Source organism: Condylostylus longicornis, unplaced genomic scaffold (genome assembly GCF_029603195.1).
Source record: "Condylostylus longicornis isolate FDR11 unplaced genomic scaffold, ASM2960319v2 ptg000014l, whole genome shotgun sequence".
Lineage (NCBI taxonomy): Eukaryota > Metazoa > Arthropoda > Insecta > Diptera > Dolichopodidae > Condylostylus > Condylostylus longicornis.
In genome coordinates, this window is record NW_026577983.1 from 2,150,583 (window position 1) to 2,173,411 (window position 22,829).

The 22,829-nt window shown below is 21.9% G+C and overlaps 1 protein-coding gene across 1 annotated transcript; it reads left to right on the forward strand.

Annotated features, from left to right (window-relative positions):
- The first annotated feature begins 9,718 nt into the window (after window positions 1-9,718).
- Window positions 9,719-21,957, forward strand: LOC129605801 (acyl-CoA Delta-9 desaturase-like). Its single transcript, XM_055515752.1, has 7 exons — window positions 9,719-9,900; window positions 15,261-15,737; window positions 15,824-16,089; window positions 16,157-16,227; window positions 19,028-19,213; window positions 20,297-21,061; window positions 21,551-21,957. Exons 2-6 carry the CDS (start codon window positions 15,332-15,334, stop codon window positions 20,841-20,843), a joined length of 1,476 nt encoding a protein of 491 aa, XP_055371727.1. The 5' UTR covers window positions 9,719-9,900; window positions 15,261-15,331; the 3' UTR covers window positions 20,844-21,061; window positions 21,551-21,957.
- Window positions 21,958-22,829: the final 872 nt, after the last annotated feature.

The window sequence follows — 22,829 nt, forward strand, 5'->3', positions numbered from 1 at the left end:
AACATTCAGTTGTATACGACCTAAAATTTGTTTGAAATTTATTAGAAATTATCAAGTGTCTGAAATGCTTTTTGAAATTGTTATTGTATATAAAAAATACTGAAGTATTATAAAGTATACTGAAGCATATTGTCTCCGAAATTATTGTTACGAGTACTAATCAATTAAATTCTGAAAATTTCTACTGTTTCTCTTCTATTGAATTGGAATCAGATTATATGCAATTCGTATTCCTCAGATTTCAAATTAGAGAAATTTATAACTTATTTTTTAGGACAATAAATGAGCTTACTTAATTCACATTGAATTAAAAACTTAATGTACCTATTAAAAATCTTGAATCTTTAAAAGGAATATGTATTATGAGTTTTAAATATCTTGCCGCTTTCAAATAATTTTAGGTTATTTTCTGCAGAAATTTTAATATACGACCCGTAGTATAAACACAATTCTATATTATATACGTTTTATTTACATAACTAAAAAAAATTAACCATTTAAGGTAGAAAATAATAAATTAAAGTAGAATGTCCGCTTCCAAATATATAATTTTCGTATCCTAAAATATATATGTATATTTCTTTTCATTTACTAAGATCTTTAGATCACTAAGATTTACTTCAAATTATATACTTGAAATCACAAAGATTTACTAGATCTTCATTGTTGAACAAAATGCATTGATAAGACCACTTTTATTAATGGCAAATTAGTTAAAACAATTAATTTGATTAGATATCGTAATTAAATTTGGAAGATGTACCCTTCTCTTTATTATATTTCAAATAAAAATTATATATGTATGTACGTATAGTAACATAATTTATATTCATGTTTTCTTCTTCATCTTCAAAACAGACATATACTATAAAAACTTGAAGGTTATTTGAATTATTCGGTTAAGGTCATCTTAAATCATCTTTGTATAATGGGTTTTACATAACCATGTATGTACGTATCCAATTCAAAGAATATGTTTTGTGATTATAGAAGAGATGGGTATAATTTGTGATAAATAATTACTATAAAATGTAATTCAATGGTATAAGGAGAATAAAATTTTTAAAAGATATTTCACCTATTTCATGTAATAGCATAACATTGCGTCATATTTAAAACAACTTATTTCGATCATTATTCAATTGCATCGAATAGGAATCGTATTCATTGTGAACACTAAATTCTAACGTAATTCTAAATGTGCGGCTTCATTAAATTTTATTGTTATGAAATCAAATCACATATTATTTAAATAAAATTTTATTAACCAAAAAGTGTTATACATACGTCATAATGACTTTTGTCCTAAAGTTATAATATATACGCATATTTGAAATTGTTCTCGAATCACACGCGTCAAAGAAAAATTTGAATATTTTCACTTTATTTTCGTTATATTTTTTGCACGAGTTAAACCAGTTCTCATTCTGCTTCAACTTATTTGTGAACATGTCAATTTGCACGTTATTATAGCAAAAAATTATTAATTTCATTACTATAAAATAAGTATACTGTGTAATAGAGAGTACACTTACACAAATAACAAGTATTTTCAAATTATCTATGCACTCTTTATTTTAAAATAAAAAATCAAATTACATTCAAATTTTAAGTAAAATGATGAATGATTTCATTTTTAATGCTAATTTTCGCTATTATTAACCCTTTAAAGGTCTTTTATGAATAATATTAAATTAACAACAATAAACAAAACAAAAAACAAAACAAAATGCATTTTACATTTACCCAGCGCATTGTGTTATGGAAATTGATTTTGAATTAACAATAAAAATATTGCACGTGATAATGAAACTTCTGATTCTAAATATGAAATTGTTACTTAAAATTCATTGAGCAAAATAAATAAATATATTTTTCTTTCATAAAAGTCCAATCATATTTTTCATTTACGTATGTTCTTAAATTATTCATAATTTATTAATTTAAATGTAATATTATTAATATTACAATTTCGCTCTGATGGAAAATTTTAAATTGAATGCACAATTTTTACGATATCGTGTAGAAGAGTGTACTTAGAAGAGGTGTAATATTACTCTTTCAATTATTCCTTTTTATTTTTTTGAGTAGGATTTTTGAGATAAATTTAATTTTAAAATTGTAATATTTAAATTTAATACTACAAATGCTGAAATGTAGGAAAAAGTAGATTTTTTTCGTATATAACAATAACTGTAATGCGAATAATATCGATTAGTGGATCCTAAACGTTCCTTAGCACAAAAAATTTAAATATGTGTTAGTATTATATGGTTGTAATCTTATTTGGTTTAGTAACTTAACTATTTATTTGAAAATTATTTTGTCGTCAAAACAAACCCTTTCATAGAATAAATATTTAAAAATATTTTTTTACTTAGATTACAATAAACATATTTCGTATTTAATTTTGTTTATTAATTTATTAAAAATTTATAAGAACACGAGTTGAAAAATTAATAAACATTGTTGAAAATACATACATACTGACGAATTTAGTCAGACTTTTATTAAACAATATTAGCATATTAATTGCGTTTTAATAAAAAAAATTTGTGCATTCCAAAATTAGAATGAGGAATCATTTATTCGGTTTTTGTGTTATAGAAAAGCTTTGATTGTTCTTTATTGACATATTGCGTGGAATGTATATACATACGAGTACATCTAATATATATACAATAAAATAAAATTTAAGGAATCCAGGAAATTATTTTTTAACACTAGCGAAATATTATGCTACTTTATTTACATGTTTTGAATGCCGGTTAGTTACACTATCAAATTATGTACGATAAAAAAATATTAATTAATTTCTTTTGTTTATAATTTAATAATTATATATTATGTAGGCATATAAAATTTTAAAATTTGATAACAATCCATTCTTCAGAGATTTTTTATATATTTATTGATTAACTCAAATATTTATGAATTCATAAGAAGTGAGATATTTATTAATTATCGTTCAATCAATGAAAATAAATTAATAAAGACACTTAAATGATTCAACTATACAAAAGACTTTTAAAACAATTGTGTTTTGTTCGTTGTCAGTTTATGTATGCTAAAATTAAAATTAACAAAACGCTATAACATACACTCGGTATGCAGCATGCGATTTTTAAAAACAATTTCTTGGTCTACGTGTTTTAAACATGCAAACCTAAAATTTCAACAACGCATCGGATTTCTAACTTCTGGAATGTCCTATTGAAGCTTAAAGAATTATCTAATTTTTAATTTTTTAAAATTCAAAAAATTTTATTTTATTTTTAAGCTTAAGAACGTCTAATTCCATGAAATTTATTACATATGTATATTAAAAGTTATTAAATAAATAAATTTTTTTTATTGTATCAGTAAAAATTAAAAATGGTCAAAAGTTTAACCCATTCTTAGATCTTATGACTTTAATTTGCGTAATACATATTTACTTTTGTTTGGGGTTAAAATATTTTTGTACTCAATTTCCTTTTCTAAGAAAAATGTTTTTTTCGGTAGATAGTTAAATGTTTTACGATTTTGAAGTTAAAGAGTTAAAATTATTTAACGACAAATAAACCAAAAAGGTTAGATCTAATAATTGTCTACTAAAAGTACGTGCGCATTTTGTAAATTTCAGAATTAGTGTAATTTGGTAAAATTCAGTATTGATGTAATTTGCGTATTGGTTATGTTACCAATACGAAATTCTGTGCCAGAATGTTAAAAACAAATATAAAATACATGATTGAGAATTGAAAAAGCGAAAGTTATATAAAATTGACAATTTCTTGGATAAGGATATTAAATTCAAGAACGAAAATAATTGTAACTACAGCAAATTTAATAATATGAAAGTTAAACATTTTTGGTTTAATAGCCTTTTAAATTATGTAGCTTAAAAATATTTTCATTCCAATACTACATTTTGCATGTCTTGTGTTATTTACATAGTAATATTTGTTAAACAGTACCTAATGGAATTTCTAGAGTTCAGAATATTCCAATTTCATTTTCTGAACTAAAAATTACGCTAATGACTAAAACTAGTTACAATATTTGTAACTGGTTTTAGTCATTATTCATATATGTTACAGTTAGGCTTCAACTAGTTCTTGTTTTTATGATTCAAAGGATTTCTACGAGAGTTTTAAAAATATTGAAGAAGATATTTCATATTAGATTACATTTAATTATTGAAAACTTTTCACACACACATAATTACAATTATACAAATTATATAAAAATCATAATATTGTATTTGAGATATTTTTATATACTCGAAAATTATATGGCATTATAAAGGCCTATACTTAAAAATAAACGGGTAAACAAAAAAAAAAAACAATAATTTTATACAAAATTTCCTTTGAAGTTAAAGAAATGAATCCCCTCCCCTCCCTGTCAAAACTCTCATTTGAAAATGTAAAACAAAAGGATATAGACTAGCTTCTAGCTAGAAGCTAATATTATAGTAAACAAAAATCTTTTACTATTTAAGTAATTATTTACTTTTTGTTACATCATAAAATTGAAAACTCTAATGAACTTTGCAAATATAACTAGAGTGAAAGTTACTAATAGAGTTTTTCTTATTAAATTCAAATTTAATTGAAGCTAAATGTTTACAACAGGGATTAGCAAAATTTTAATAAAATTCTAAAAACGCATTTATTTTAAATTATTTTTTAATGTTTTCATATTCAATTTGTATTTTGTTATAAATAATATAACCACAAGTTAAAATAGGATCATTACCCCTAGTTCTAATTTGTGACATAAAATGTCATAAATAATTGTTTATATATTATAACCTTTCAATTTTATTATGACAAGTAATTTTTTTCAAATTATACACGTTAATTACATACATTTTACATACATATATATGTACAATTCTCAATTTAAAGTAAATTATCATTAGTTGCTCATTTAGGAATTTTATGTTATTCTACAGATTTTTATAGTATTTTAAAATTATTCTAACATAAAACAATTTGAAGAATACAAAAATTTTTTTTTATACAAACACTTCTTCTTTTAAAATTACATAAACATATTTTGTTGTTGTACGAATTATTTTTATGTCTTAATGCTCTTTAAATAAATAGAAATTAGAATACGTGACAAGCATATATTTTCAAAATCAAATACAAAATTCGAGAGAATAAGTATCTAGTTGTCATGAATATATATTATGCAATAGATAATTTTAATTGTGTGTACATGTTGTTCGATAATAAATTTCAGTTAATCTGCAATCACCCAAAATGTTATAATAGTCATTAGAACTATACAATTACGTTTATATATTACGTCAATATAAAAGATAATAATATGTATACACCTCCGTTAATACATTTCAGAATCTTGATATTATATAAAATTCATGACACTTTTGATCTTATTCGGCTAAAATTTTCAAAGTAAGTAAAATGTTAACAATCAAAGCAATATTATATTATTTTTTATTTAAATAAAATAATACAATAAAATTCATTTAAATGAATGATTTGGAAATTATTCGATTTGGGTCTTTTGAAAGTGAGCCCTTTTCCAGTTCATCAAAGAAATTGAGAGAAATGGTTTTGGTATACCTAGAAGGTTCTGGGAGACCATAACCACAAGCATTAACGAAAAAAACAGGGATGAGCAGGAACTAGGTGAGAGTACCTCAGAAGAAGATAGCGATGTACTTTCTGTTTATGTGTGCAACTTTAATCAACTAAAACAGGAAGTCTCTTCACATATGGAAGATATTCAGGGGAATATGCATAGATGTTATTACTAATACTTAGGCGGGACGTTCCTCTTACGGAAGGTAGAGGTGCACCGTCACCCAATCTACAAGGTTATTTGTCCTGTATTAAGCTTTTTCGTTTTTTCTTTTTATTTTTATATTGAAAATTTTTCGTTATAGAATTTGGTTCGTTATAGAATAATACAACAAACATGTAAAAATCGATTTTATCTGCAAATAATACAATAACAATATTTTGCAATACAATATTCTTATATTTGCAAAAGTATTGTACTTCACAATATATTAAGCATGTATACACATACATATATGTAATTGTTTTTATTTCAGATTATGCAATGACGCATAATTTGATAAAAATTTAAAAAAAAATTAATTAAAAAGTTTGTGTGTATGTGTGTATGTTTTTCAGTTCTTGAGAATTGGTAAGTATTTTTTAAAGAACTCTTAAAATTCAATTAAAGTAAACTGAGAGGGTATATGCATACTTAAGTATATTCTAAATATAGTTGGATGAAATTAATTGTTTGTAAAAAAGCACTTTTCCTTTGAACAAGATATGTCGATAAACTATTTATTGAAAACAGACTGTTTAAACTACTTTTATTCATATACCCAAAATATATAAATTTATTGCATACATTTAGGATGAGAAAAGAAAAAACTTGAAAGAAGCATTAACAGATTAAGTGTTGAGCTTGTGAGTTGAGTTAAATAATTATACCTTCTGATGAAATAACATTTACCATTACCTTCTCTTATAGAAATTTCTTTTTCTCATAGAAATTTGGAAGAGCTTGCAGTTTCAGAAAAAAAGGCATTGACAATTCAAATTTTACGAAATTCGAGTGAAAAAAATATTTTGGTTTTTGGGTTAACTTTAACGACCATTTTCAATTTTAAATATTTAATTGTGCTGCGCCGCGGTAGAAGAAGTATATGTTGCTTCTTTTCCGCCTTTGCCGAATTTAAAAATGACTGTGGTTTCGTTACAATAAATAGTTAAAAGATAATATTTTTTTATTATAAATGACATAAACGAATGAACGGACAGAGTGAAACCGTAATAAGTACTTTTTTACCAAGATATTTTTTTTGGAAAAGTGCTAAAAATAAAGTTTTTTCTATAACAAACATAATGTCATATCTTGATTAGTGTTTTGAAACTAACTTTGAAATGAGGACTCTGGTTAAACAACAAGTGAATTTTATTTTCCTTAAACCTGTTTGAAAATGTTTATACTTTAAAATAATAAAATTTAAATGTAGTATATGGGTACTATTCGTATACTATTGGTATTAGTCCTACCTTTATTATAACGAAAAATAATTTAATTAAATTAAAACAAGTTACAATTATAATTTTTTACTCATTTAATTTCCATTAAATCTTATTATGCATTATGTATATTAATAACAGTTTCCCCTATATATATGAATACATATGTGTATGTAACATATTTCTGTTACCACTATTTTGACATAAAAATTTTGCACTTAACAAAATTGTAAGTCAAGTTCAAATGAAAGTAAACTAATTGATTTTTCGAAAAAAAGGTATTAGTTTACCAATCATACTGTATGCAGCAGTCTCATAAAAAATGGTAGATTTATCACGATATGAACTCAATCTTTCAATACGCAATTTTTTTTTTCCGATGATTAATTCGGTAAGCATACTATTAATATTGATTGCTATTAGTTTTTTTTTTTGTATAATATGCTAGAAATTTAATTTTGTATATAATTATGTTTGAATTATATGTGCAATAGAATGATTGAATTAAATGTGTTACAAAGTTATTAAAAATTCCAAAAAAAAAATGTATAACTCGGTTGAGGTTTCAAAAGTATTAACAAAACTATATCGTGAAGGTTACAATAAAATTATAAAAAATCTATTATTATTAAACTGCATACATTCCTGACTTCTTAGTTTCATTTTATTTTTACTTTTTGTTTTTTTTTTGTTATTTTTTTTTTTTTGAAATTATTTTACTCTCACGGTATGGCTAACATCATCATAATAATTATAATACATATTATATTGCTTTTCCATCTGGAAGTTTTTTGGTGTATTATACATTTATGTATGAATGTACATATATACATTATGTACATTCATTTTAATCAAATTTATGAAAAATGCACACATATTAGATAGAGGTCAAAGCTTTATTTTTTACTATTAAATTTTGATAAATATTTAATATTTTGATACATCAACGAATGTAACAATATCTGTAAATAATATTTTCGTGTTTGTTTTTATTGTATTAATTATGATTTTACATACACACGTGTCAGGTAACACTAACAAACCACACAACAAACACAGCACAACATAGTATGAACTATGAATCAATAAAATACTATACTACATATACATATTACATACACCTATATTATAATTAAATTAAAAATTCTCTCTCATTTTCTAATTTGAATTTTCTTTGTACCTGATTTCTATTAGTGTTGCCGTCAAAGAAAAAGAAGTGGTTAGATTATGTCTAATCAAATTTTGTTATTTGTTTAAAATTATATAATATTGAATATAATTTTTATAGTGACCTGACTGGGGTTTGAACCCGAGACCCTTCGGTTAAAGGACCAGTGCCATAACCATTGCACCTATGGTCATGTATATATACCTATGTATATAATAATATGAAAAAAAAAGTTGTATTGGTAAAATATGAGAATTCAGTATCAATGACATGTAATTATATATGAAATGGATCAATCATCAAGAATTTTGAAAAACTAAATAATAATGTAAAAATTAAATAATAATTCTTGGTGAAAAAAAAACATGCTCATGGGACAAAACTTATTATTTTTATTAAGATAACTGAGTTAAAATTTAATGCGGTCTCCTACTATTATTTATTACTATTACATTTTAATATTGTTGTTTTATGTAAATTGTAAAGGGTCACTTCAAAAGTCATGTCATATGGGAAGGCAGTAAAAAAAAACAATAAAAAATCTGAAATTGTCATTTAATTGAATAAAAAATCTGTTAAAAGTTATTTGATTTTTTGTAGGAACTTCTTTTTTTATTTTTGTAGCTGAAGTTTTAAAAATTCCTCTAGATATTGCTACAAAGTAGCTAAAACGGCATCACTATTATGTTACTTACTAATAAAAGATCACCGCAAGCAATAAACACAATGTTGAATTGCTTAGTAGCAGATTTGTTTTTGTTTTAATTCTTCTTCAAGATATAAGGTGAGAGAGTATGAATTTTTTTTGATATATTTGCAGACTCTGTAGATATAGATAGTTGTATATTGTATATATAACATACATTAGTACATAGATTGTAACAGATAAAGTGATAAATGATGATAGCTCACTATGGTAAAATAAAAAAGTTATGTGTAAACGATTTTTTCCTCTTTAACGTCGACCATACGAAAAAAAAAATAAAGAAAAAGGTGAGCAAAACCAAAAAAAAATATGAGTTAAAAAAAATGCGGAATATTGTTGTTCCCTTTTTTATTGTTATTGCTTTTCTTACTAAAGAATACTAAACAAAATTGCAATTTTATTTTTTTTTGTTTTGTTTTTATTACATTAGAGAGAGCTTATTTGAAACCTATTTTCCTTCTCTTTTTTATTAAAAGTTTGACGTTTGCGTTTATTTTTTTTTTGTTATTTGTTTTTTTTTTTAGTTTTTTGCTGGACATTAGATCGAACTAGACTAAGTAAAAGATTTAAAACCGAATTTTAATCACAAGAATCATTGAGTTATCGGTTATCATTCGACTGTAACGGATCAAATCGTTTTTAATTGAAAAATAAATTTCGATAAGAAAATTAAACAAAATTAAAGGATTTATAATTTTACCAAAAAAAAAGAAAAAAGGATTTTTATTTGTGGTTATTTTATTTGTGTAAAATAAATTGAAAAATATTTTAATATTTTAATTTTAGAAATTTTTTTAATTAAAAAAAATATAAAATTAAAATAAAAGAATTCATTAAATATAATTACTATTTAATTGAATGGATAAAATGTGCATATTGTGACTAGTGATTTGACTTTAATTTTTGAAGTCAAATTAAAGAATTTTAATATAAAAAAAAACTATTCAAAACTTTATTTAATATAAAGGAAAAGTAAAAAACTCTTGCAAATAAATTTTTATGTGAGTATGTGTTACGTTATATTGTAATTCAAACAAAAATTAGTATAAGTACATTATACACATCAAACAAACATAAATCAGTCGGAAAGGATATAACAGTTCTGAACCTAAGAATTACCTTAGTAAAACTGGACTTATTTTTGATAATGAAATGGCGAAAGAATTTTTTTGAAATATAAATTTAATTTTTTTCAATTTATAAATTTCAAAAAATTTTAACCAAAAAATACTTTTTAAATTTCATAAATATACAATGAAAATATTAAAAAAATCACCCATACATACATGCGAACAAGAAGTATAAAATTATAATACGAGTATGAATTTATTCAAATCGAAAATGAGTATTCGCTCATATATGAGGAATTAAAATTCGCATAGAAACAAAATAGCAAAATATTTTATATATTTTTATATATATATTAAAATAAACAAAAATTATTAAAAGAAAATCAGAGCCGGTCATTCATAAATTAGAATAATCTTAAATATTAAAAAACTGAACGAACCGCATCATTATATTGGCCTGTTATTCAAACATTTTTATATCGAAAAAAGTTTGAATTTTACGCAAATCTATTGAAATTTTTGACAAAATCTTTCGTTTTACAAAAGAATTATTTCTATATTCATATAATATAATTTTTTTATTTTTTCGTTTTTTTTTATTCTTATAAAATTGAATAATTAATAAGAAAAGCAAGTTTTTAATATTATTAGAAAAGTATGAAGAGTTCTTATGGTTTATTAAATTAGAAAGATTTCTTTGGTTTTCATATACCAGTTTTGTTAATTAAACACTTTATATTCAACAAACTTTGAAATATTTAAATTTTCAAGTTCTTGTTCAAAAGATATAATAAAAGCGTTTATGTAATACTAAAACGGAAATTCATTAAAATTTCAAATATTATGTATACATTATTTAAACTGATGAAAAACCAGCAATTTACGAATTTTTTAGACCAAAAAAAATTTTTCGATATTTTTATCGACCATTTTGAAAGTAATATAAAATAAAAGAACAAGAAGAATGTATAGCGGAAGAAATTTGAGTTTAATCATATTTTTTTTTTCTCTAAATTAATAAAATAAATTTTATTGTTTTTCACAAAAATAAAAGAAAAAAATCAAAGAATAATATTTTTTTATTATTCATAAAGAGTTATGTAAACCTTTATATTATACAGAATAGAAAAGAAATATTATTTTAAGTTACAATAATAATATTGTAGGGAAAAATATTATTGAAAATTTTCTTTTAATACATAAATGAATTCGCTATATAAAATGATAACTAAGTATATTCATTCTCTTGCAATTTAGCCTTACGGTTTTATGTATATATCATTGCACTAGATTTTCAAAAAAAATAAATAATTAAATTTTATTTGAAATCGGAGGTTTTACCTTCAATTAAAAATTAAAACAAGTGATGATCGTCATACACACTCTTGTATTTACTTATTTTAAATTTTTCCTATTTAAGTAATTAAATAGGAATAAATTTAATAAGTAAAACAAAAAGTATTTAAAAATTATAGTGCCGTTAACACCTTGAGATCATGTTATATTTTTAATTGTAAAATTTTTGAATTTTTTTTGCATATGATATTAAAAATTTTGAATGGAAACAAAGTACATTAAATAGGTACAAAAATTATAAAATTTTTTTTTTATATAATAGTAGTAAAACCAGAATTTTTATTTTGACATAATTCATTTGCTCATATAACGCACATAACCAGCTTTATGTTTATTACAGTTACATATTTAGTCCAATTACAATTTACAGTTACTTTAACATAATTTTGTAATTTCTTTGTAATTATTTAAGTAAAAAGACATTGTAATTTACATTATGCGTTTATTTTAATATTTTAGTAATTTTGGTTAATTATATCATACATTTTTATAATTGCCATTTAAGTTTTAAAAGAAAAATGCATTAAAATGCATGCTATATATGGCAAACGTTTCGGAATTTACGAATTAACATACCACATGAACTTAACATACTATTTTTTGATTATATACAAATCGTTGACCAACAAATTATTAACCAAAATATTTTAAGTAATTTTTCTACATATGAAAATTAACATCAGAAAATTTTCTCTTGGCTAATTTTGAGTTTTAATTTAACATTACTTTTTAAAATCTCTTCTAAACAAGTTCAAGTTAGCTGATTAAATCATTTAATATTTCTGACTTGTTTATACATACGGTATTATAACTTACATTTAATTGATTTTTAATTAAAATACTAGAAAATAAATTGACCGTTCAATGAAACTAGGTTTTTTCAAAATTGCTCATAATGTATTCCCTAAAAAAAATAACTAATTTGTTAAACATTACTTTCAGTTTTATCTTAAAATTTTAAATTTCAATAGAATAATGATATATTACTTTCCAATACTAATTAAATTGCTGAGATATAATATTAAAACATTAATTGTTACTCTAAAAATTTGAAATTGACCTACAAATTCGATAAATAAAAAAATAAGTAAAAAAGTAACCTTCTTAAAAAATTTTCAGCACAGCTCATAAAGCTTTTTCTTGTTATTATTGTTTTATTAAATTGAATTTTTAGTGTACTTACTTATACATAAAAAACAATGTTAAAGCTAGAAAGTTATAATGCTTTTATAATAATTGCTTGTCGAATTAAGTACAATATAGGGTCAATATCATGTTAATATTTTTTTATTCACCATCATCAATCAATGCTATTGAAAAAAAATATTGCAAATCATAGATTATAGTATATACAATATTTTTTATTCACAATAGATCATATGTGCATATTTCTACATTTATATAAGTGGAAAATATGTAGTACGTGCCGAAAATTTCTTCCTATATTTTAAAAGCTAATCAAGTTTATTATTTGATTTGCTCTTTCAATTATATACATATACTCGTATACCTATGTACATAAACACAGTAAATTTTCTATTGATTTAAGTTTTCAAGGTTATTTATTGATTTTTTTTTACTCCTATATTGCCAATCTTATATCCGGATTTTACAAATTGCAGATTTTCAAAATTATTATTAACCTGATTTAATTTATCATATAATTTAGTAAAGAATTTATTCTTCTCTCTTGCTTACTTTTATCTGCCATTAAAACCATGTTTTTTAATATATATTGAAACTACGTAATTCGATCAGATATGAACGGCACTGTAACTCTGTGATAGTTATACATATATAAATATCCAAGAAGGTATTGACTAAAAATGTCCATTTACAAACCCATTAATAATATATTTTTCAAAATTTTTAACTCATTGTCAAAATCATTACATATGTACTACAAGTCATAATAATACTGTAACGATCATATATATTTCGAGTTCTTTAAAAGTTCTGAAAGCCTACAAATATAATTTTAGTTATTTTCTATTCTTCATCAAAATTAATATTATTACCTTAAATTATTACAACCATTGGTGATCAATGAATATGTAAATTTTCACTGTATAGTGTTAAAGTAATCATATTCATAGAAGAATATAGTTATTTCGGCACATGTATATGTGCTTTATCCAAATATTTAACTAACCAACATAATGTTTTTTAACAACAAAAACTAAAATTTTATATTTTCTTAAAAGTTCTTTAATAGATTAATATTTACCTTTCTTTTTGTAACAAAACGAAAAACTTAGCTACATTTTCATATTTTAAATTCATTATCCCAAGCCTTTATAAGTGTTACAATAAATATTTGTGAAAAACAAACAATATTTTCCGCCTCATTAGAAGATCAAACATTTTTTAAACATATGTACACACTATGTGTATATATTTACTTTTTTCTATATATAAAATATTTAGCTTTTTATGTTGAGGTACTTCAAAGCAAGACAGAAGAAACAGTTTAAAAAATAATTACAAAAAATTGCGATGTAAACGATTTTACCTCCAATTCTTTCAAAATTGATGTGTTATTATTTTTAACGCAGTTAAAATCTTTTTGGATATATTATTTCAGAAAAACGTTTATGTAGCCACATACATACTTATATAAAGTAAAGCTTTTGTTTACTGCCAAGAAACTTGTATATTGAATCTGTTAGTACCAAGCCAATATTATGTTTATACATATGTAATATGTATATAGCATTCTTAAATGGTGCATTCTATTTGAATATTGCAATAGTTAAAATTTGCAAAATTATATATTTACAAATATTTGCAATATTTACAAAGTTTCTACATATAACAGAAAATTTAGCAAAAATGTTATTAAGTATGCAAATATTATCATTCAAATTAACCTTAAAAAGTACATACGAAATACATTTCTTAGATGTTATTTCAACATAATCTATCTAAATACATAAGTTCTTATTAAACTTTAAATTATTTCAAATATTTAAAATATATTCTGTGTTATTTAAATGAGTAATCTAAGTGCAATTAACAAAATAAGAATGAAACCTCTTATTTGAAGGAATGTCTTTACATAACAATCTACAGTGATAGCATAAAAGAGCAAAAAATATTGTACCGAATTCTTATAGACTTAAGCAATTTTTCATTTAAGAATGAAGGTCTTTTATATTAAATTTGGAAAACTTTCAATCTCATTTGTCAAAATTAAGTTGTCAAACATTTAATAATACTGATCGCAACTATGAATTTTTCTTTTAAAACGCAATAACTATTAAGTATCAAAATATTGAATTTTTGTCAATTATTGACAAGCAAAAACAAAGTTATTTAATTTATTAATTAATTTATTATAATAATAACATTAATTGCATTAAAGTCTGAGGTTACAAGTTATACTAAACTTAATTTGCGTGATACACATATGGTTGCCATTTATTAACATATTTTTTCAATGTCAAAATTACAATTTTCACATTTTATTTTAATTAATTAAATTTGTCACTTTTCTAAAAACATACATACATATAAGACATTCTTTTTCAATTAATAATAAAATAATCTTAAAATGTACGTCAAATCAAACGTCACAAATATGCCAAATGCGTCACCTTATACAACAGATTGAGTAAAACTAGCATGCACTCACTCACATTCTTAAATATTTCACATTATCCGACAATTCAATCACCTTTTTTTCACACGAATGAAAAAAGTTATTCCCATTTTCAAAAAATTTTAGTTGATTTTCAAAATCAACTTTATTCCTATTTGCATTTGTGGATGTTGCCAAAAAATGTCTTGTAAGAAGCGACTATAATTTTAGTCAAATTTTAATTACTATTTTTTAAGTTTGCTTTTAATTATTTTTCTAAAAGCTAAGTTGTAAAGTAGAAAAAATTTTATAAATAAACAATAAAAACTTAAAAATTTTTAATATTTCTTTTCAGATTATAAATTTTCTATAAAAGAAAATCTTTAATTTTTGAAAAAAAAAAAATATTACAAAAATAAAATAAAAATGGTTGCCGAAAGCGAAACACTTTTAGTACATCGTCACACTGAATCTTCATATGAAGACACAAAATCAAAGAAAAGTAAAATGAGTAATAATCACAATAATAATAATAATAATAACAATAATGAGACAGAAGTTTTATCAGAATATGAATTAAAAAAATCAGATATAACAAATAGCAATAATACTAATAATATTAGCGAAATTAAAACTGATAAAGAAATAGAAGCTGAAATTATTAGACAGGTATCTAGCACAGCAACATTGGAACAAATAGGAACAGATTATTCATTTAAACGTGAAATCGTTTGGTTTAATGCAATTGGCTTCCTTATTTTACATGTATTTGGTGCTGTTGGATTTGGATTATTGATATTTGGTTATGCAAAAATTCAAACATTTTTATTTAGTAAGTATATCGCTACAAATTTAATATAAATAGATAAAAATATTATAATAATATATTGATTAATTTTATTATTAATTTTATTATAGCTGTATTTTTACTTTTCTGGAGTGGTATGGGTGTTACCGCTGGTGCTCATAGATTATTTTCACATAGAGCATATAAAGCCACACCAGGACTAAGACTTTTATTATTACTATTGCATACAATGGCTGGACAAAATTGCTTATATGTTTGGGTACGTGATCATAGACAACATCATAAATATTCTGATACTGATGCTGATCCACATAATGCAAATCGTGGTTTCTTCTTTTCACATATTGGTTGGTTAATGTCCAAAAAACATCCAAAGGTAATAAATTTTTTTCTATATATTTATAAATAAACTTTTATTTCAATTGTAAAACTTTCTTTCTCAGGTTATAGAATATGGTAAAAAAATTGATATGTCTGATTTAGAAGCTGATTACTGGATAATGTTTCAAAAAAGGTAAGTTTCTTTTGTTTAAATTTAAATTGTTTAGAACTCTAAAACTTTAAAAATAATATTATTTTAATTTTCAATATAATCTACAATAAAAAAATTTGCTTTAATATCGAAAAATAGCAGCACATAATTATCATATCTTTTTAAAAGTTTTAATAACTATTTATTTCACTCCGATAACACTTTAATACAGTATAGTCTTAATAAATCGAACATTAGTTAAAATCATAATTTAGACTTTATTTATTCCTTTGATTTTTCTGATTATTGTTATATTAACTGAACCAATGTTCAAATTCATTTAAAGAAAATCAAATCAAAATGGAGTTTACTGTATATTACTTTACTAAAGTAAAAATACACAATATTTAAAGTTTGGAAACAAAAACAAATTTTTTAAGAAATTAAAATTTACATATAAACGGAATTGATTTTATGAATAATCATTATGAAAAAAAAATTTATTTTATTTTTACTGCGATCCATTTTATTTTTTCTTATTCTGAACTCAAGTTTCTTAACGATAGAAAAACAAGAACAACTATATAAATAGGAAAAAAATAAATTATTAATATTAAAATATTAATGAAACATTAAATAGCTTTATACATTAATTCTAAAAAAAAAAAAAAATATATCATAAATTTTTGGATTTGGTCAGAAGAAATTCTTTTTTTCTTCTTCAACTGTTATGTAATTATGGTTGACGTCATTGATAATCTGAAAATGAAAGTTATTTAACTGGAATAAAAAACGAGTTCATTTCATAATTTTCGACTATTAATTAATTAGTAAAACGGCTAAATTTTTTTTTCTTTAATATTTTTTATATAAATTTTATTTAAATTTATTCGATTCAAAATTTATATAGTGTGTTTCCTTTTTCCATTTAATAATTTCAAATATATTTATATACAATATAAAAGATTTATTTAGATATAACTATTATACATTTATAAATTTTGATGTTTATCCATACTTTTTATTAATTTTTTTGTTATATATTTGTGTCTTTAAATATCTCGAATTTCAATATTGTTATATACTATATTATCATAATTTTTATATAAAAAAATCAAAAAAGCATTATACGGATATAAAATGATGTTGTTTTTAAACATGCGCTTAATTGATGTGTTTGTGATCAAAAAGTGTATGTGTTTGTTTAGAATATTTTTAGAATAATTCTAGAATCCTTTTGAATTTCTAAATATTTTATTTTAATTATCACAATATATTTGTTATTAAAACTCTTTAATATAGCTTAGAAACACAGTGTAGCATTGAACACAGTATAAAAGTGTTCAATTTGATACAATGAGTACAATTACAAACATAAATTTTTTTTTTTCAATTAAATTTTTCAATTGCTACATTTTAATTTTTAAGTGTTTTTCTAATAAAATAAGTATTTGTGGTTAGTATTGAAAAAGGTCGACTGTAAATAAAAAATATATATAAGAATTTTATTAAGGAATTGGTCCTTGTCCTACTTTCATAAAAAATCTTCAAATTTAAATGGCGTTCGTATATAACATTATAAAATTAAGTTTTACCATTAAAAATTGTAAAAAATATGTAAAAAGTTTTGAAGAATTTTTAAATCAATAATTTTTTTTTTCTAAAAATTTATTTTTGGTACCTTAATTTTTATTCATTTGAATCTATGTCAAATAAATAAAGAGAAGAGGAAAAAAAACAGAAACAAAATAGAAAATTAAAATAATTTGAGGTTATGTTTTATTAACAGTTAAAATGATAATACAATAACAATAAAAAGCAGAAATTAAAACTTTTTTTTTTATTAGTATTTTGATCTTGACCATGAAATGATTACATGTGATGCTTGGCAAAAAAAAAAAATAATAATACTAAAAGATCTTTTTAATGTTGTTATAAAGGAGAGGTAATGGGGCATCACACACATGTTTAACATAAGATTAAGTTGTAGAAGAAGAAAAAAATATTTCTGTTTTTTTTTTCCTCAATATATTTTAAACATATGCAAAAGAGCTTTTGAAAATTCAAGGTGAATTATAGAAATTATTTTCAGGTTTCTTTAGATATTTTTTTTTTTTAACTTTAATATTTATAATCATCTTCCGATATTGGTATTTCTAATAATTTTTATTCGTATATTATTTTTTAACTGGTTATTATTTCTTTCCATTGATAATTTATTATGTAAAAATTTATAAATGATCAAATAGATCTCGATTGTTGCACATACACATGCATATTTATATTTTATATTCAAAAATATACAAGTAAAAAAAAATTTTTATATGTATGTATGTATATGCAATTAATACGGAAATTATTTGGAATATTTTTTTTTTAAAAAAATATTTCGAAATTATTTATTTTATTAATATTGACGGTTAAAAAGTCTAACCTTAACCTTTAATTTATGAATAGTACTGTTTTATAATAAACATTTTTAGTGTCTATATATTATAAAATAATAAAAAAAAAAATTATATATGATAGGTAAATTATTATTGACTTTTAGGGTCAAAAACTTAACTGACAAATAGAAGATTTTTTACGGAATTTTTGTTTGCTTTGAATTTTTTGAAATGACATAAAATGCTTGATATTGAAAATTATTATTGTAATTAAATTTTTGATATTTAACCATGATAGGAGAGTGAAGTCAAAGTATGTTTACTCTAATTATGTCATACGTGAGTTTATAATAATGTTAGAAGTATAGAAAAATAATTTTGAAATTATGTGTCAGCAAAATTTATAGCAATAAATGAATTGATTTTAACATTTTTTTTTTATTTTTTATTTACAGATATTACAAAACATTGTACACCATTTTTGTACTTCTTATCCCAACTGCAATTCCAATTTTCTGTTGGGGTGAACATCCAGTTGTATCATTTTTAACACAATATTTGGCCCGTACTATTATTCAATTAAATTTCACATGGTCTGTCAATAGTGTAGCTCATATTTGGGGTAATAAACCATATGACAAGTAAGTATTAACTTTGTATGATTATATGGGTTAAATATAGGTTTCAAAATAAAATTAATCATGATATATATGGAATTTAAAATTTATTTTACAATATTTTACTATATCTTAATATTTGATAATTAACAAGGCAAAAAAGTAATATTTTAGCAATATTTTAATTTAATCATATTGCTTAATGAAAGCAAAATTAACGGATAAATTGGTTTTCAAGACAGAGATGTTATGGATTTTTTTTCCAGCTTTTTATATCATTATATAATATCCATAAAAAAAATAACATTCAGTCAAAACAGTGTACTTGAAAATTATGGTTAAACGCAACAAATAAAATATTGGAAATATTGAAAATCTACAGCAAAATATTCTGAGTTAAGAAAATTACGAAAATAGAGGGGCGAACAATACTTTTTACTAGTCGAAACTATATTGTTCTAGTATAAAATAATATTATTTGTATGATATTATTTTCAACATTTTATTCTTTAAATTTGATCAGAAACAGGAAAAATCGGAAAGTTTTATAACCAGGACTTTAACATATATATATATACACATGTTTGTAGAATATGTAGCAAAACTAGATTAAATTAAATTAATATTTTTTCGCTTCATTCGAAAATTTGCCAAATCGATTTATTTATTATAATGTTATAATCGATACAATTGATATGTTAAATTCAAATATTGAGTAAGTACAAAACATTCACATTCATATATTGTAAATATAATTAATAAATAAGTGAGATGCATTTGGACAAGTTATTTATTTATAATATTAAAACCATACATATATATTATAAGTATATAACAATACAAATACAACATTCATAATATTATAAGTACATATAATATGTAATATAGAACATAAATATTATGATTGCACACATAACACTTTGCAGTATTCGAAAAAAAATCCATTTTCCCCGAAATTTGATTGCCTAATACATACTTACTATATGTATAATTGGTGGGAAATAAAATTAAAAAAATTATTTAATTGTGAAATTTTTATACAATTTAATAAATTACCATATTATCATATAGTTTTTCTAACATATTTTTTATATTATTTTTAAATAGAAATATGCTCCCTGTCGAAACAAAATACGTAGCAATGGTTGCTGGTGGTGAAGGATGGCATAACTATCATCATACTTTCCCATGGGATTATAGAGCTGCTGAATTAAATATGCCATATAATGTAACAACATCAGTTATTGATTGGTTTGCTGAACGTGGTTACGTATATGATCGTAAGACAGTTACAAATGAAATGTTAAAATCAAGAATTAATCGTACTGGTGATGGAACACATCATGCATATGGTAATGAAATTAATAATAATATTGAAAATACCAGCAATACAATAAAATCAACAAAACTCAATGAACAAGAAACAACCAATGGTCCATCAACTGAAACATTACGAAAATATATTGTTGATAAAAATGAAATAAATAAAATTCAAGCAAATGGTGGCAGTAATGTAGAAATTGAAAAATTATCATCAAAAATTGATGATTTAAATAATAATAATAATTTAAATAATAAATATTTAAGTGACAGTAAATTCGTAAGGAATTTTAATAGTCTAAATGGTAAACAGGCTTTAAATGTGTACAATTAATTAATATAAAGCTTATACATAAAATATATCTTTAATGTATATTAACTATATTTACCAAATTATTATGAAATTAAACAAAAAACAAAAAAGACAAAAATATTACTAGATTAATTAAAACTGTACTCATATTATTATTATATTTCGAGAATCAATTTAAGAGATAGAAAAAACAATAATAGAAATACTAAATTGAACGGCATATAAAAAGTAATCCAAAGGTAATTATTTTTTTTTTATATTCTCGCAAATAATTTCTAAATCCTTAAATGAAAATTGTAAAAAAAAAAACAAAGAAACATTTTAAAATTAGTTTAATTTATTTAGAAAAGTAAAAGGAAAGAGCAATAACAAAATATTAATTTAAATTTAAAAAAAAAAAAAAATTTTAATATTTTGTTGAATTTGCAGAAATTTTCTGCACGCATCCCTATTTAAACGTGGTACTTATTTGAAATATTTATTATTTTTTTAATTAAATATTTAAAATATACATCACATATATATATATATATATATATACAAATAAATTTTATATAGAATTAAAGAGAAATTAATCACAATTTTGTAAATAAATTCAATTTTAATTATTTATATATATATATTCTTATATATTTAAAGAATTATTTTTTTACTTTAAAATTTCAATAATTGGAATACAAAATTACAAATCTGTATGACATCATGTGTATTTCTACAATATATTGAAGTGCGATTCAATTTGGTTTTGGGTTGACCTAGTCATGCACAAGAATTTTATTAATGGGAACCTATATAGATGAAAATGGGAAACAAAACTAAAAATTTTACAAAATTTTTCTATTCTACATTATTATTGACATTTATGTTAAATTTTTTTATATTATATCAAAATAAAATGTGCATTATTAGAAATAGTAAATTTGTATAGAGCAAATTAGAAATGTATTAGCTTGTTTAAAGATATTTTGATTCTCTGCATATACACAGTATAAAGATATAGAATATTTTTGTTTTTAAAAATTATTTTAAAGTACAATTGGATTTATAATTATTTGATTTCCCAATTAAAAATTTAAGCATGATAAATCTTATGTAATCAAAAAGTTGTCAATATTAAAATATTCCTTGAATTCAAAACTAATTCAGTGTTTAGATTTTGCATTGAATTGAAATTTTTTTTTTTGATTACTTTTTGATTATGTAAGAGTTCTAGGGCTGAAATGATACAAAATGTAAATGAAATACATTTGGTTACTTCAATTTTTAAAAATCAAAGAAAAAAAAACCCAAAAAAAAATTAAAAGAAATTTTTAAAAAAATTTCCTGTAAAAGAATTTAGTTATAAATTTATATTTAAATTAATTAAATTGTTATATTATTTGAAAGTGATGTATTTTAAACTAAACGAAAAATTGCAAAAAACAAAAGCATTAAAATTTGTTTTAAGATTAATTTAAAAAAAAAAATATAAAAAAAAAATTAGGAAATTTCTCAATTTAAATTATATTTAATATTCTTATACATAAGATACATGTATATATATATAGTATAATATGTAATATATGTATATGTAAATAATGTATATTTCTGAATACAAAGCATACTTTAGCATAGAATTAAAATATTTAATTATAATTTTATCAAATTTTCATGTGGTAAAATTGGGTTAAAATACCTTTCTACTTCTAAAAATGACATAATACTTAATTACATAAGAACCAAATAATTAATAAAACTTTTATATCTCAAAGAAAGAAAAAAAAAACAAAAAAAAAAAAAATTAATTTAATAAATTAAATAAATAAATAAATAAAAAAGAGAATTTGAAATAAAAATTGGAAATATTTTTTTTTTTTTCTGCAAAGAATTTTTAAATTTAAGATAAAAATTTTCTCTGCAGTATTGTTTATAATTTTTTTTTTTTTATTAGATTAATTTGTTTTATAAATTGGTGTTAATAATTATGTAAGACTATATTATATACTAAAATAATTATTATTATAAAAT